This window comes from Equus asinus, chromosome X, assembly GCF_041296235.1.
Source record: "Equus asinus isolate D_3611 breed Donkey chromosome X, EquAss-T2T_v2, whole genome shotgun sequence".
Taxonomy (NCBI): domain Eukaryota; kingdom Metazoa; phylum Chordata; class Mammalia; order Perissodactyla; family Equidae; genus Equus; species Equus asinus.
Genome location: NC_091820.1, coordinates 40,314,822 through 40,330,488, shown reverse-complemented (window position 1 = coordinate 40,330,488; position 15,667 = coordinate 40,314,822). Strand labels below are relative to the sequence as shown.

The 15,667-nt window shown below is 43.7% G+C and overlaps 1 protein-coding gene across 6 annotated transcripts in view; it reads left to right on the top strand.

Annotated features, from left to right (window-relative positions):
* The window catches only part of JADE3 (jade family PHD finger 3), a 126,812-nt gene extending 112,586 nt beyond the window's left edge, over positions 1-14,226 (top strand). For 4 of the 6 annotated variants that reach the window (XM_044763412.2, XM_044763409.2, XM_044763414.2 and 1 more), the window contains 3 exons: positions 9,175-9,645; positions 11,076-11,193; positions 13,177-14,226. In XM_044763412.2, coding sequence (XP_044619347.1) covers positions 9,175-9,645; positions 11,076-11,193; positions 13,177-14,087 — 1,500 coding nt within the window. In that variant the 3' untranslated portion in view covers positions 14,088-14,226. Of the gene's footprint in view, positions 1-9,174; positions 9,646-11,075; positions 11,194-11,535; positions 11,747-13,176 lie in introns of those variants that run through there. The other 2 variants (XR_006522509.2, XM_070502732.1) reach the window with 2 other exon arrangements.
* The last annotated feature ends 1,441 nt before the right edge of the window (positions 14,227-15,667 follow it).

Here is a 15,667-nt window from a genome sequence, read left to right as displayed (position 1 = left end):
ATGGGCTGCACACAAACAGGCAGCTGGCTGCATTTGGTTTGTGGGCCATTGTTTGCCAGCCCCTGAGGTAAGGCCTCCAGGGCCCTTAGGAGATCTTTTTTTTAACTCTGATTTGAAAGGGGAGCCATTGGCAGGTTTTGAGCAGACAAGTGAAATCACGATTTATGTTTTTAAAGGATCATTCTGTGGAATGATATGATGTCTAAGATTTACTTCAAAATAATTTGGAGGGCGGGGTACCATGGGGTTTAAAGATGAAACAACATTGGTCATATGTTAATAATTATTGAAGCTGGACGACGGGTATATGGGGTTTATTATAGTATTCTCCATGCTGTTATATAGATTTTTCCGTAGTAAAATGTTGAAAACAAAAATAGGCACTCCGGCTGCTGTATTTAGAATAGACTGAGGAGGGAAGATTAGAAACTGGAAAAGCCATTAGGAGGCTATTACAGTACCATGAGAGATGGTGGTGGTGGCTTTGACCGGAGTGGTAGCCCTGGAGGTGGTGAAAAGTGGTTGGATTCTGGATGAATGTTGAAGGTAGAGCCAATAGGATTGACTCTGGATCGGCTAGGAGGTATGAAAGATAGGAGTTGGGGATGCCTTCAGGTTTTTGACCCAAACAGTGAGAAGGGTGAAGTTACCATAAACGGAATGGAGAAATCTGCAGGTAGAACAGATTTGGGGGGAAAGATCACAAGTTCAGTTTGAGACATTGAAATTTGAGATGTCTATCAGATAGCCCAGTGAAAACGTTAAACTGGCAGTTGTCTATGTGAGTTTGGAGTTTAGGAGGAAGTTGTGGACCGAAGACATAAATGTGGGAGTCAGTGGCATATAGATAGCTCTTGCCTGGACTGGGTAAGGTCAGCGAGTGAGTAAGTGCAGATAGAGATGAGAACAGTACCAAGCACTGGACCTGGAAGCATTCCAGTGTTAAGAAATCAAGGAGAGTAGGAAGAAATAGCAGAGGAGACTAGGAAGAAGCTGCCAGGGAGACGGGAGGAAAACCAAGAGAGTGTAGTAACCAGAAATCAAGGGAAGAAAGCTTTTCCTTCTCCTTTTGAAAAGCTTAGTGGTGTCAAAATGCTGCGGAAATAAGCTGAGGACTACAAGTTGACCCCTGTATTTAACAGTGTGATTATTGGTAATCTGGATGAGCGGTTTAGGTGGGGTGGTGATGGCAAAAGTTAGATTGCCAAGAGTCAGGGCAAAGAAATGGAGTAGGAACAGTTCAGAAAAGTGGGGGAAAGAGGTCTTTTCTTTACGTTAGAAGAAATAAAAGTACACGTGTAAAATGTTAACATGTAGAACATAACAGTATGCATACAAAGGGAGTGATCCAGTGGAGAGGAAGAGCTGCTGGAGTGAGGTTTTTCAGTGGGTGAGAGAGGGTGGGGTGAAGTGTGCGGTGGAGGGATAGCTGGAGGCAGGAGCACTGATAGGTCTTCCTGGGTAACAGGCTCGAAGGCAGAGTGTGTAGGTGCAGTATTAGGTAGGTGTGCTGATTGTGATCTGCCGAAGTGCTCTTTTTAAAAATTATTTTATTGGGGTCACATTAGTTTCTAATATTGTGTACATTTCAGGGGTACATTATTATGTTTCAGCTTCTGTATAGACTGCATGTTCACCACCACTAGTCTAGTTTTTATCCGTCACACACATATGTGCCCCTTTACCCCTTTCACCTCCCCGACTCCCTTCCCCTCTGGTAACCACCAATCTGTTGTCCTTATCTGTGTGTCTGTTTGTTTATCTTGTTTTAATTTCCTCAGTGAGGTAGGAAACAGGATCATCAGCTGAGAGTGAGGATGTGGGTGAGGTCGAGAGGGTCAGGAGAGAAAAGGTGTGAACTAGTTTTTTGGTTTGGGGAAGTGCAGTGTGAGTGCCAAGCTGCATTAAAGATCCTCCCTGAGTGAGGGGGAGTGAACTTCAGGTGACCTTCTTAAGTGTGGTTGTATTTTTCTCCACCTACATTCTGTTTACACTAATAGAGTGGTCTTTGTTTTCCATGATTGACACCTAGTTTTCTTGTGGGAAAACAGACCAAAACCTTTTTTCCCTTTTAAACAACCACTGAGTAGTTAATTCCAAAACCATTAGTAATTTAGCATCTTGTTCCCTGTACGGAAATCAAAAACATAGTAAAGAAATACTGTACAGTAATTCACTAGAGGGTCAAGTTTTATTAGCGTCATTGTTCTTCAGAGGTTTATTTAAGAATCTTTGTGATTAGTAATATATCTTGGGTGTTTTGCTTTATAAACTCTTTATGGAAATTTCTTAACTGTCTGTGAATTGTATTTATTCTTCCTATCTCCCAGTACTGGGAATACCCGCATCTCTCCTCTTCTTTTGATTTGGGAACGTTCAGTGGGCAAGGATAGAATCTAACACTGGTGGATTTGGGGTCTAGACTAGCCAATATCTACAGCCTCCATATCTGGGAGCTTGAACCTTTCTCCTGAGCATGAAGGTTTCTGATAATCCTGGAACAGATCCTAAAGACTGGGTTCAAATCAGATGCCCCTGGGCCAGCCTGGTGGCACAGTGGTTAAGTTTGCACATTCTGCTTCAGTGGCCTGGGGTTTGCCGGTTTGAATCCTATGCACAACTTATCAAGCCATGCTGTGGCAGGCATCCCAAATATAAAGTAGAGGAAGATGGGCATAGATGTTAGCTCAGGGCCAGTCTTCCTCAGCAAAAAGAGGAGGATTGGCAGCAGTTAGCTCAGGGCTAGTCTTCTTCAAAAAAAAAAAAAATTCAGATGCCCCAGACAGCTCTGGGTTTTGCCTAGACCCTGGACACAGTCTCTCTAACTGCCAGCTTTTCAGAATTTCTGTAGGGTCCTTATATATCTTATGTTCAAGCCCCATTCAGCCTAGATCCAGATGCTTTAGGCCTTCTCTGAGAAAAAAGAACAAACAGAGGTTAACAATATGGCCTTTGGAGCCAGTCACCTGGGGTTCAAATCCTGGTTCCACCTCCTGTTATGCGTTCTTGGGGAAGTTACCTACCATATCTGTGCCTCAGTTTCCACACTATAAATGGAGATGATAATAGTACCTACTTAATAACATGTTAAAGAGCTTAGCACAGGTGCCAGCCCCGTGGCGCAACGGTTAAGTGCGCACGTTCCTCTTCGGCGGCCCGGGATTCGCCAGCCCGGATCCTGGGTGCAGACATGGCACCGCTTGGCAAGCCATGCTGTGGTAGGCGTCCCATGTATAAGGTGGAGGAAGATGGGCACGGATGTTAGCTCAGGGTCAGTCTTCCTCAGCAAAAAGAGGAGGATTGGCAGCAGATGTTAGCTCAGGGCTAATCTTCCTCAAAAAAAAGAGCTTAGCACAGTACCTAACAGATAGTAAATACTCAGAAAATGTTAGTGGTACTAGTAGTTGTACTTGTTGTTATTGTCATTGGAGTCAATCTGATTTTGCTAATGGAAAGCCCTAGGACTCATCTAGCCAAACTTAATAGAATCATCAAACATTTGGTGCTGAGGTAGGTGCCCCTTTTGACAGTAGAGGGATGTGGTCATGTCTGAAGTCACATGCAAGTATATGGAAGTCAGGATAAGTCGGTGGGCCAACATGAGTTTACTGTTAGGCTAATGAGTTTCACTATGAAGGAAGTAAACTTTTTAAAAACAAATTAAAATCTTTAACAAACGGGGAAATGCAAGTACACCTATTTAGTGACTATTAGAAGTGCTGCTAGTAGAGAACGAAATTAAATATTGAGATTAAAGGGCACCCAAAAAAAAAAACTAAAAGGGAAAGCACTTTAATACTTTTCTCATATATTCCAAATTTTATTTGTCAGTACAAATTGTTCTTGTTCTAAGTCATTTCTGGTCCCTGCCTTTAGGAGTTTAGAGTCTATTAAGGGAGGCCAGGTGTAAACATGGGAAAAGCTGAATCGCGCTGAAGCGGCATCTCTCCTCAGACACCGCAGGCCCTGAGGGCTGAGAGATCAGAGGGCTAGCGGCCACTGCTGGTTCTGGAGTTTCAGTACCCAATAACTGAACTAGGTTTTGTAGGCTGGCTTGAACCATTTATGACATTGCTTTAGTGACCAAATTTTGAGAAAATTGTTCTGATACCACCCATTTCTTTGTTCACGAATTATTGGGGATTAAGGGCAGCCAAATGGACACTGTCCTCCAACAGGACAAGAACTGCTGACGATATATGTTCCAGGCCCTCGGTGTTCCAGGAGGATATCATCTGCTTTTGAGAAGGACACACTATTTTCTTTTCAGGGGTGACAAAATATTTCTTTAAAAAGGCAAGAAGCACCTTAATTCCTAGGTGCTCTTTTTCACGATATTTATTCCAACCACCCTATCTGATCCAATTCTCATCCCGCAGAAGCTCCCCTTACACATGTGAATATATAAGGGTAGCATTTTCCCTCTAAGGAAAGGATTTTAAAAACTCATTTCTATTCTACAATTTCTGAAGAATATGTAGAAAATTACGTCTTTTCCTTTCTTTAAAAGGAAATAAACCAGGGCTGGCCCAGTGGCGCAGCAGTTAAGTTCGCACATTCTGCTTCGGCGGCTTGGGGTTCACCGGTTCGGATCCCGGGTATAGACATGGCACCGCTTGGCAAGCCATGCTGTGGTGGGCGTCCCACATATAGAGTAGAGGAAGATGGGCACAGATGTTAGCTCAGGGCCAGTCTTCCTCGGCGAAAAGAGGAGGATTGGTGGCAGATGTGAGCTCAGGGCTAATCTTCCTCAAAAAAAAGTGAATGAACCAATGAGATATCACTTCATACTCACTAGAGTGATAATCAAAAAGGCAGACAATAACAATTACTGGCAGGAATGTGGAGAAGGTGGAACCCTGTGCATTGCTAGTGGAAATGTAAAATGTACAGCCAGTGGAAAACAGTTTGGCAGTTCCTCAAAAAGTTAGGAGTGGAATTGCTGGGTCACATGATAACTCTAAGTATATACCTGCAGTTTGAGAGGTCCCCAAGACCACCCTCAGGTTCAATAATTCACTAGAAGCACTCACAGAAGTCGGAAAAGCCATTATACTCATGGTTACAGTTATTACAGTGAAAGGATACAGATTAAAATCAGCAAAGGGACGGGGATGGCCCAGTGGCCTAGTGGTTAAGTTCGCGCACTCTGCTTCAGCAGCCTGGGGTTCACAGGTTTGGATCCCGAGTGTGGACCCAGCCCCACTCGTCAAGCCACGCTATGGCAGTGTCCCATATAAAATAGAGGAAGATTGGCACAGATGTTAGCTCAGGGCCCAATCTTCCTCACACACACAAAAGAAATCAGCAAGGGAAGAGGCACATAGGGCAGGGTCCAGGAGAGCTCAAGCAGGAGCTTCCAGTTGTCCACTCCAAGCGGAGTCTTGTGGACAGTGCCTATTTCTCCCAGCAATGATGTGTGATAATACATACAAAGTATTGCCAACCAGGGAAGCTCACCCAAGCCTTGACATTCAGAGATTTTATTAGGATTTGGCCACATAGACACAGCTCACCACCTGCATGGCTGACCTTAGTCTCCAGTCCCTCCAGAGGTCAGGCTGACACCACGTGGCCCAAAGCCTCCACCGTAAATCACATTGTTAGCATAGACCATCTGACATGGCCCACGGCCCCCAGCTAAACAAAGACACTCTTATTAGGCAGGACATCCCAAGGGTCTGAGGTTACCTCTCAGGAGCTGGGGGCAAAGGGCCAAGCCTTTCTTTGGGCAAGGTTAACCCTTTATTGCACATTACCAAAGAGAAATGAAAACATATATCCACATGAAAGCTTGTACACAAATGTTCATAGCAGCATTGGTTCTTAATAGTCAAAAAGTAAAAACAACTCAAATCTTCATTAACTGATGAATGGATAAACAAATGTGGCATATCCATACAGTGGAGTATTATTTGGCCATATTTTTAAAAGAATGAAATTCTGATACATGCTACAATATAGATGAACCTTGAAAACATGCTGAATGAAAGAAGCAAGACACAAACGGCCACATATTGTATGATTCCACTTATATGAAATGCCCAGAATAGGCATATCTGTAGAGAGACAAAGTAGATTAGTAGTTGCTTAGGGCTGGGGTTGGGAACAGGGAGTGACTGCAAATAGGCACAAGATTTCTTTTTTGGGGTGATCAAAATGTACTGGAATTGTGTAGTGGTGATGGTCGCACAACTCTGTAAATATACTAAGAACCATTGAAATGTATACTTAAAATTGGTGAGGTCCCATGGTGTAGTGGTTAAATTCAGCACACTGCACTTCGGCAGCCTGGGTTCATGGGTTTGGATCCCAGGCGCAGATCTACACTGCTCCTCGGGCATGTTGTGGCAGCAACCAACATACAAAATAGAAGAAGATTGGCACAGATGTTAGCTCAGGGCAAATCTTCCTCCACAAAAAAAAAAAGAAGTGTTATGATATGTAAACTATATCTCAATACAGCTGTTTTTTTAAATGGGCATAATAATACCTCTCCTGTCACTTTAAGTGGTTACAGTAGAAATAAATGAGATGTATACAAATGCAGTTTGCTTAATAGAATGTACCAAATATATGTTTTTGGGAAAAAGTAAATAAGTATTTGATTGGCACCAAAACTTGGTTGACATCTCTCCTTTACTACCAAAGTATATAGAACTCCAGCTATAAATAACATAGACTGACCTTTTTTGAAACTAGATAGATTTTATAGCAGAGTTTCCTGAGGACATTCCATTTTTCATCTAGGTACCCAATTCTTCCTCGTGTATTGTCTTTTATTTTGAGTAATTTATATTTGTGTCTCTACATTCTATAAATTTGATGTGAAAGAGAGAATCTGTTTTTAGCTTCCCATTAGTAGTTGTTTTATGTGACACATTTGTCCCCTTGAATAGAAAACAGTCCTTTTGCTTTCTCTTCCCATATTTTTATTGGTTATTAAACAGCAAACAAGTGGTATGCCCAACACTTTAATCTTTTGCTAAAGAATGCCTTTTGCGGGGCCAGCCCCGTGGCCGAGTGGTTAAGTTCGCGCACTCCGCTGCGGCAGCCCAGGGTCTTGCCAGTTCGAATCCTGGGCGCAGACATGGCACCGCTCGTCAGGCCATGCTGAGGCTGCGTGCCACATGCCACAACTAGAAGGACCCACAACTAAAAGTATACAACTATGTACCAGGGGGCTTTGGGGAGAAAAAGGAAAAGTAAAATCTTAAAAAAAAAAAAAAAAGAATGCCTTTTGCTACTTGTTGTTTTAATGACTGGCTAGTTTCTTAGCCAAGTGATAACAAAAGGTGCCCAGATAAAAATACATTTTGGGCTTTCATCATGCTTGTTTTCATGAGGCTTTTCAAATCTATAGAAGTTTTTGGTTTTTTTTGTTTTTCTTTTTTAAGATTTTATTTATTTTTTTCCTTTTTCTCCCCAAAGCCCCCCGGTACATAGTTGTATATTCTTCGTTGTGGGTCCTTCTAGTTGTGGCATGTGGGATGCCGCCTCAACGTGGTTTGATGAGCAGTGCCGTGTCCGCGCCCAGGACTCGAACCAACAAAACACTGGGCTGCCTACAGCGGAGCGCTTGAACTTAACCACTCGGCCACGGGGCCAGCCCCTATAGAAGTTTTAAGGATACAGATTTCAGTGTAATGTAACAAACTTTTCCAGTAGAGCTGTCTAAAGCTGGGCTGGGCTGTCTTGGGAATGTAGTAAGTGACTAGAGTGCCACTTAGCAGAAAAGTGGAAGGAGTTTGCACCGGGGCGGCGGAGGTGGGAAATCAGGTACTCTAGAGGAAATACAAGTGATGGTAAATGTGAGGCTGGCTAAGATGGCATTTTAGGACTCTATCCCATCCCTGGAACTTTATCCTGTGACGTTAGTTTAAATGGAATCTGCCCCACTCAGGCTTCAGTGGTTACCTGTACTCTCTTGGGTGTTGAATTTCTCAATCTATTATAAGGAGACCTGTCAGGGTTTGCATTTGTTTAGTCTTTATTCATAACCAAGGTAATTCTCTGTGTTTAATTATCAAAAACCTAACACATAGGTAATTGAGCAGTCTTCCCTCTAGATGCAGGCTTCCAAGCGAGTTCAGGCTTGGCTTTAACCGTGGGAATTCCCCCTACATCCTTAGAAACTAATCCTCCATTGCTGTCCCTCTTTCTTCTGCATCAACGTCTGAATGCACCCATGCGTTTGAAGTCTTTGGAAGGAAAGCTGTAGCACTGTAACCGTATCAAATGGTAATTGAGACTACCTGAAGCACAGGAGGACAGCAGTCTCGGGCCGGCTTCTTCCTGCTCTGCTTTCCCGTGAACCCTCAGTGCGTGGTACATAGTGATATTAAACAAATGTGTTGCATCTATGAATGGCAGAATATTATAAACGTACTTTCAGATTGTCTGTAACCATACTGTCCAATAGAACTTTCTACAATGATGGGAATCTGTGGTATCCAGTATGGTTGAAATGTGGCTAGTGTGACTGAGTTGAATTTTTAGTTGTATGTAATTTTAATTAATTTAAATTTAAATAGCCACTTGTGGCTAGTTAGCTACTATTGGCTACCATGTTGAACAGCACAACTCTAGAACAGTTTCAAGAAGTTAGGTTACTTAGATATTGCAGTTCCTGTGGCCTTTTTAGAACCAGTAGATGCTATAGCAATAATATTGACTTTGTTTTTTCTTTCATTTGTTCAGAAGCATTTCTTACGCACCTGCTTGTTCAATAGTTGACAGCAATGCAAAGAGGAATGACATAGCTTCTGTCTTTAAGAGCTATGGCCAGGAATTTGACATTTCTTATGCTATAGGTACAGTGTGAAAAGTACCATTATAGAAGCATATGATAAGGTGATATGGAGGACACAGGGAAGGTACAGCGTGACTCTACAGGAGTCAAGGAAGACCTCTCAGAAAAACTTGATGCTTAAGCTGAAACCTTAAAGGAGAGTTTGAATTTTTTTTCTTTTTGGCCTCTGTTTTTGCTGTTTTCTATAAGAGCAGATTTTTGGGGGGTACTTGTAAAGCAACCATCATGGTCAATTTAGGACCAACTTTCTCCCTGTCTTTCCTTTGCTTCCTGTGAGCTCTCAGTTTTAGACCCAGGGATATAGGGCTTCCATTCCCCCGCCCCCCAGCCCTGCTTCCTTAACACATCTTTTCTTTCTGCAGTGCTCGGTGAAAAGCTGCATCACTGCCTTCCACGTCACCTGTGCCTTTGAGCACAGCCTGGAGATGAAGACTATCCTAGATGAGGGGGATGAAGTGAAGTTCAAGTCCTACTGCCTCAAGCACAGCCAAAACAGGCAGAAACTCGGGGAGGCCGAGTACCCCCTGCACAGGGCTGCAGAGCAGAGCCAGACCAAAAGCGAGAAGACCAGCCTGCGGGCACAGAAGCTTCGGGAGCTGGAGGAGGAGTTCTATTCCCTGGTCCGTGTGGAGGATGTGGCCTCAGAGCTGGGGATGCCCACTCTAGCTGTGGACTTTATCTATAACTACTGGAAACTGAAGCGGAAAAGTAACTTTAATAAGCCATTATTTCCTCCAAAGGAGGATGAAGAAAATGGCCTGGTGCAGCCAAAAGAGGAGAGTATTCACACTCGCATGAGAATGTTTATGCATCTACGGCAAGACCTAGAGAGGGTAAGGTGACCAGTTGTGACTAGTGTGTAGAAATGGAGAGCCCACTTCTAGTTTAAAAAAACAGGTCAGCTCATTTATGGTGTGGGCTTTGGTGTCCTCCCTTACCTTCTGATTTCACTGTGGCCCCAAACATTGGGCTCTGTTTCAGTTTTGGTAAGCACATTCAGGGAACTGGAGAGCCCTCACTTCTGTGCTCTATGAACCTTAAATCTGAAATAAATTCTCATTTGGTTTACTTTTTACTCACTGTTGAGCCTAAGTTGGCTCAACTATGTTTTTACTGGCACACAAGACTGTGGACTGAAGAAAGAATGAATTTTGTTCAGGAAAGTGCTAGATCAGACTTTCTCAAAGTCGGCACTGTTGACATTTGGAGCTTGATAGTTCTTGGTTGTCCTTTGTTGTGGAGGACACTGTAGGATGTTTAGCAGCATCCCTGGCCTCTACCCACTAGATGCCATTAGCAGCTCCCCCACATACCCAGTTGTGACAATCAAAAATGTTTCCAGGTTACCAAATGCCTCCTGGGAGTCAAAATCGCCCCTGATTGAGAGCCTTTGCACAGATAATTCAATTTAACTCATGATATCTATATCAGGTATCTAGTAAATTAGGTACTACAGGGTTCAAAGATAAGTTAGGCCTTGTGTTTACCCTAGAGAATTTTATAATCAAGTACAATTATAGAATAGAGATGGCATGTTTTTTTTCTCTGCTAGCAGAATTTGGAAGGGAACTAATAGATTTGGCTCACTTTTTAAAATTTAACTCACACGTGTATATCACTTACTACGTGGCAACACTGTTGTAAGCATTTTAAAAATAGTAACTCATTTAATCCTAACATTCCTATGAAGAAAGTACTCTTATTATTCCTATTTACAGATGAATAAACTGGGGCACAGAAAGGGTGAGTAATTTGTCCAGGTGGGGCGTAGGAGAGAGTGAGGATTTCACCCTTGTGGCTCTGGAGACTTGGCTGAGCTAAAAGTGTAAGCAAAAAGCCACTTCCGGTCTTCCCAGCAGACCTTTATCCTGCTGGGCCAGCACTCATTCGAAAGTTGTACTGGATCCAGCATTGCCATCGTTTACTCAGGGATCTAAAAGGAAGACTGAAATGTTACATCATCCTTCGGTCTTTCCAGCCTGGCTGTGCAGATGAATATCGAGCCCATGACACTGCAGGGAGAGCAGGTTTTAGGAAGTGGCTTTGCTTGTAATGCTGATTGATATGGGAACCACTATCCCCCAACTGACCATGCTGTGTGAATTCCTGTGGAGTGCCTCTTGTGCAGCTTTGGGGTTCTGTCTTTTCTCCTCACCCCCCACCCCATCTGACTTTAGTTGTCTTAATTTTAGCTGAACGATTTCAATCGTCAGGTTTGCATAACATGACAAAATTCTTTATTTGCTGGGGGTTGGGCTTTCAGGTCCGAAATCTGTGCTACATGATAAGCAGGCGAGAGAAGCTGAAACAGTCACAGAACAAAATACAGGAACAGATCTTCAATTTGCAAGTCCAGCTTGCTAACCAGGAAATTGCTGCAGGTAACCTGTATAGTAAAGATGTCCTAACAAATATGTAGACTCTGCTTACGTCCTATTTTAACTATTTAAATTTTATGTCAATTGTCTCACTTTAAAACCTTTTAAAATTCTTGTTAGATATTTCATTTGCTCTAGTCCAACCCTGATTGTAACATGGCCCATTTCACTGTCAGCTCATGAGGCAAGAAATCCCAGGGTGGGGTTGGGGGAGTTGCAGGTCTAGGGCAGATAATCTGGGTCCCAGATAGATATTAGGGGCCATTAGTTGGAGCCATGAAATTATTCTATAATGCTCGAATTGCTTTAGAAATCAATAGAATAAGATCTAATCCTTGTTTCCAGAAAACGTTTAATTCCAGGGCTACTCATCTCAACAATAGTCTGTTAAAATAAATCCTTAGCCCAGAAGTTAGAAGATCTGGGTTCTTATCTCTTCGTTTATTCACTAATATTTGTTGAGCACCTACTATGGACTAAGAACTGAGCTAGAAGATAGAGTCAGCAAGACAGAACCCTTGCCTGCAGAGTCCACTGCCCACTTGGTAAGAGACAGGTGAGCATAATTGCAGTGCCCTAATCATGGGGAGCTTAGCTGGAATGATGACAACCACATTCAGTGACATTTGCAACCTCCCTGTGCCTCATTTAACACAGAGGTCGGTGGCAGAGCCTGGGCAACCAGGAGTCATTGGGCAGTGTGTGCAGAATCCAGGCCCTGTCAAGGGCCAGCCATAGAGCAAGAGAGACACCCAGAGATGAGGTGTCAGGTAGGCATCAAAGGCTCTGGGGCATTTGTGGGTATCACGGGTCACAGCCAAATAGTGTAGCAGGAAGGAGCAGGGCTGCTCAGGCACAAGGGCACCGTAGTGGACAGGACAAGGAGAACCACAAGACAGCAGTGGGGAGCCCCTGTGTGCTGAGGAAATTGGCCCCTAGACCAGTGGCTTCTGATTGGTGAGAGCCAGCCCTGTACCTGCTTGTGGCATCAGCTAGTGGCAGCCCCTGGTAGAGAATGAGGGCTGTAAGTGTTCAACATGGACCCTTAGGGAACAAATGCTACCCATTGGGGCACCTAATAGTTGTCCTCTCTCTGTCATTTTTGCGAGGCTATACAGTAAGGTGGTAATGAGCAAAGGTCAAGTCCATATGCAAGGAGGAACTGTTCAGTAGCGCTCTTTTTAATTTCAGAGCAATTGAAATAATAGAGGAGACCTGCTCTAAATATGATTATCAGATGACACAACCAAGTAACTGATTGCCAGTACTCCCCAGGCCAACCTCATAGCAGGCCACTGGCAGGAAGGAATGTGATTCCTTTCTGCTGGCCTTGCCACTACAAAAGCTGCCCCACACCTCCGTGATGGTCATTCATAGTAAGGAAATTATCTTAGGTTAAGGACCTAAAATACACAGGAAGCACCCACTACCACTTCTCCTAAAACACATACTCACGTACTCTTCGCCCACCAAACCTGTGCTGCATTCCCGAGGGTTTGTATTTGACTTGCTCTAGGAGGGCCAGGAGAGATGGAAGGTGGGGTCTGAAATGGCTCTGTTTAAGGCACATCCTAAGTGCCATGTGGTGCCCACACATGCGCACGTGCACACACACACAGATAGGGAGACCCTGTTCTAAACCATTGCTAGTGACGATCTTTTCAGAAATGGAGGAGGCAGAGATGGGGACATAGGAGGCAGCACTCTAGTCTTTGTGATCGTTTTACAGCCTGGGAGAGCAGAGGTGAAGAAATTGGGAGTCACACAGCAAACAGTGGCATTGCTGAGTTTTCCACCTGTAGCACCGCCCCCCCATACCAACCTGTGGTTCAGCTTACTTCAGCTGCTATCCCGTGACGTACATACATGTCAAAGACAGTGCTTATTAGACATTTGGAAGAGTGGATATGTGAACTCACTCTGCCATAAGCACGTATGCCGTTATTTAAATCAGTTGTTAAATTGACTCTTTCTTTTTGATCTCAGGACTTCCTTTGACAAGTGCACTAGAAATCTCATTGTTTTACCCACCACCAAGAATTACCTTAAAGTTAAAAATGCCCAGATCAGCCCCGGAAGACTGCAGAAACAGCTCCACAGAGCCTGACCACGGACCTCTCTCTCCTGACAACAGCTCCCCTGTTCACAATGTAAGGAGCACGCAGGTGCCGCAGGAGTCACTAGAAATGAGAATGAAAGCGTACCCAAGGCATCCACTAGAGAGCAAGAATAACTGTCTGCTGGCCAGTCTCAGCCACTCTAGGAGTGAAGCAAAGGATTCCAGTCCTGCTTGGAGAACTCCATCTCCGGAGTTCTATCATGGGCAGTCGCTGGGCAAGCCTCTGGTCCTTCAGGCTGCCCTGCATGGACAGTCTTCCATTGGGAATGGGAAAAGTCAGCCTAACCCCAGGTTTGCCAAATCCAATGGCCTGGAGGGCAGCTGGTCTGGGGATGTCACCCAAAAAGACAGCTCCAGTGAGATGTTCTGTAACCAAGAGTCCATGCTCAGCTCCCACTTGGCCAGTCAGGGCAGCTTTAGAAAATCTACCATGGAACACTTCAGCAGGTCCTTTAAAGAAGCCACCAATAGGTGGGTGAGGACCACAGAGGACCTCCAATGCTGCGTGAAGCCAACCAAGAATATGAACCCCAAGGAGCAGCTGTGGGGCAGGCAGCTTGTCAGGCGGTCTGCAGGGAGAGCTCCTTATCAGGAAAATGATGGGTATTGCCCAGATTTAGAGCTGAGTGATTCAGAAGCAGAAAGTGATGGGAATAAAGAGAAAGTCAGGGTGAGGAGAGAGAGCTCAGACAGGGAAAATCCTCCCCATGACTCTCGACGGGATTGCCACAGCAAAGGCAAGACCTATCCCCTTTCCCACAGTTCAATGCAAAGGTGATTAGAAACTGCCAAGAATAACTCAGTCTTTGCCTTTGCCTCATATATTGGGGGAAACCCAAACACCAAAAGGATTCTAGCGTATGTTAGGAGGAATTGTAGTGAAAAGGATAACGTTTTTCCACAGTCAATTGGCTTGCAGTTTTTGAAACAATTTCAAGTCTAGTTTTCACAAGCACATTATAGGAATTGCAGCTTGTCCAAAAGTGTGTCTGCCAGAGGCTATTGAGAATGGCTGGACCCAGATTAATTTGCTCAGTGAATACTTTGGGGCAGCTTTCCAGTTATATTAACATGTTGATGTGCATATGTATTACGAGTCCTTGCATTGTTGATGAATTTGCAAGAGACCATGATTATCAGACACTAAAACTACTTATCTTTTGAAGCTACAGCATGTGACTCCCAGAGTTTCTGTCTGTAGGAAGTTTCTAACTCCACTGGTATCTGAAAACCCTCTTCAGGGAGAGACCAGGGACCAACATCTCAGATACTGTCAAACTCACTACCCTCTTCCTTTGCTCTGCACAGGTTGAGTTCCTTTCACAGTATCTTAACTTACCAAGTCAATACTCCTAATGCTTATAAATGTCCAGTGCCTGTTCCTAGACTTGCTTGTTGGGGACGCACTTGTAACTATTTCACCCGGCTAACAAGCATAAAAGGCTAACTTGTGGATAGTGTTTACAAAAGTACAAAAGTACTACTTCCAAGGAAAATGCTCTGATTCTCTCAGTTTAGGCGTTTCTGAAGGATCCCAGAGCCTTTCCCAAAGTGAGACCATTTCTGGGGGATTTATACCAGGTCAGGGTTTTTGTGTTACTGTTTTCGAATAAGTTTGACTTAAATAAGTTTGGCTGACAGTTTTTGTATACCTGCTTTAAAGTTTATAAAATTTTTATTGAGGTATAATTAAATATAGTAAAATGCACAGAGGTTAAGTATTCTTACCTGCTTTAATTTTGAAACAGATTTTTATTGTCAAACAATTTGAAAGCATGTGTTTAACACATGAATATAATTTAGCTTTGTACCAACTTTGAATCCAAGGCAAGTTCCCAAACAAAAAGGCTGGAGCCATTTTTCAGAAGTTGCTTTATACCCTGTTCCCAAACCATCAGCCTTGATTAATTTCTGGGAGGCAGGGAATAATTACACTTGCCGCGGGGGGGGGGGGGTGTGGAACATGTCTGCTTCCCATTTAAAGATGGGGGGTGTTAGAGGTTTTCAAATGTGAAGCTGACTCTAATTCTCTGCTCTCTTTTCTTCTTAGCCTTAAATTACTATTCTCTTTCTTCTAGTTTTGGAAAGTGTAGTGGGAATTTTCAGACGAAAGAGGCCATTTTAGATTTTGAGGTTGCTTCCTGGTGAAAGAGCCCGGCTGCAGTATACGCAGTTGGTCAAGGTGGCCCCGTTCGCCTCTCCTCACGTTTGTTCTCGTAGCCTTGTCAATGGGTTCCTTTGCTTTTGTTTTTGCCTCCTTTTCTGAAAACTTCTGTGTTTTGCCTCTCCTTTGGCTACGCCTTCAAAATGTTTCTTTTATGCCTGTGTACATGTGTGAACATGCCCTAGCATGTGTGG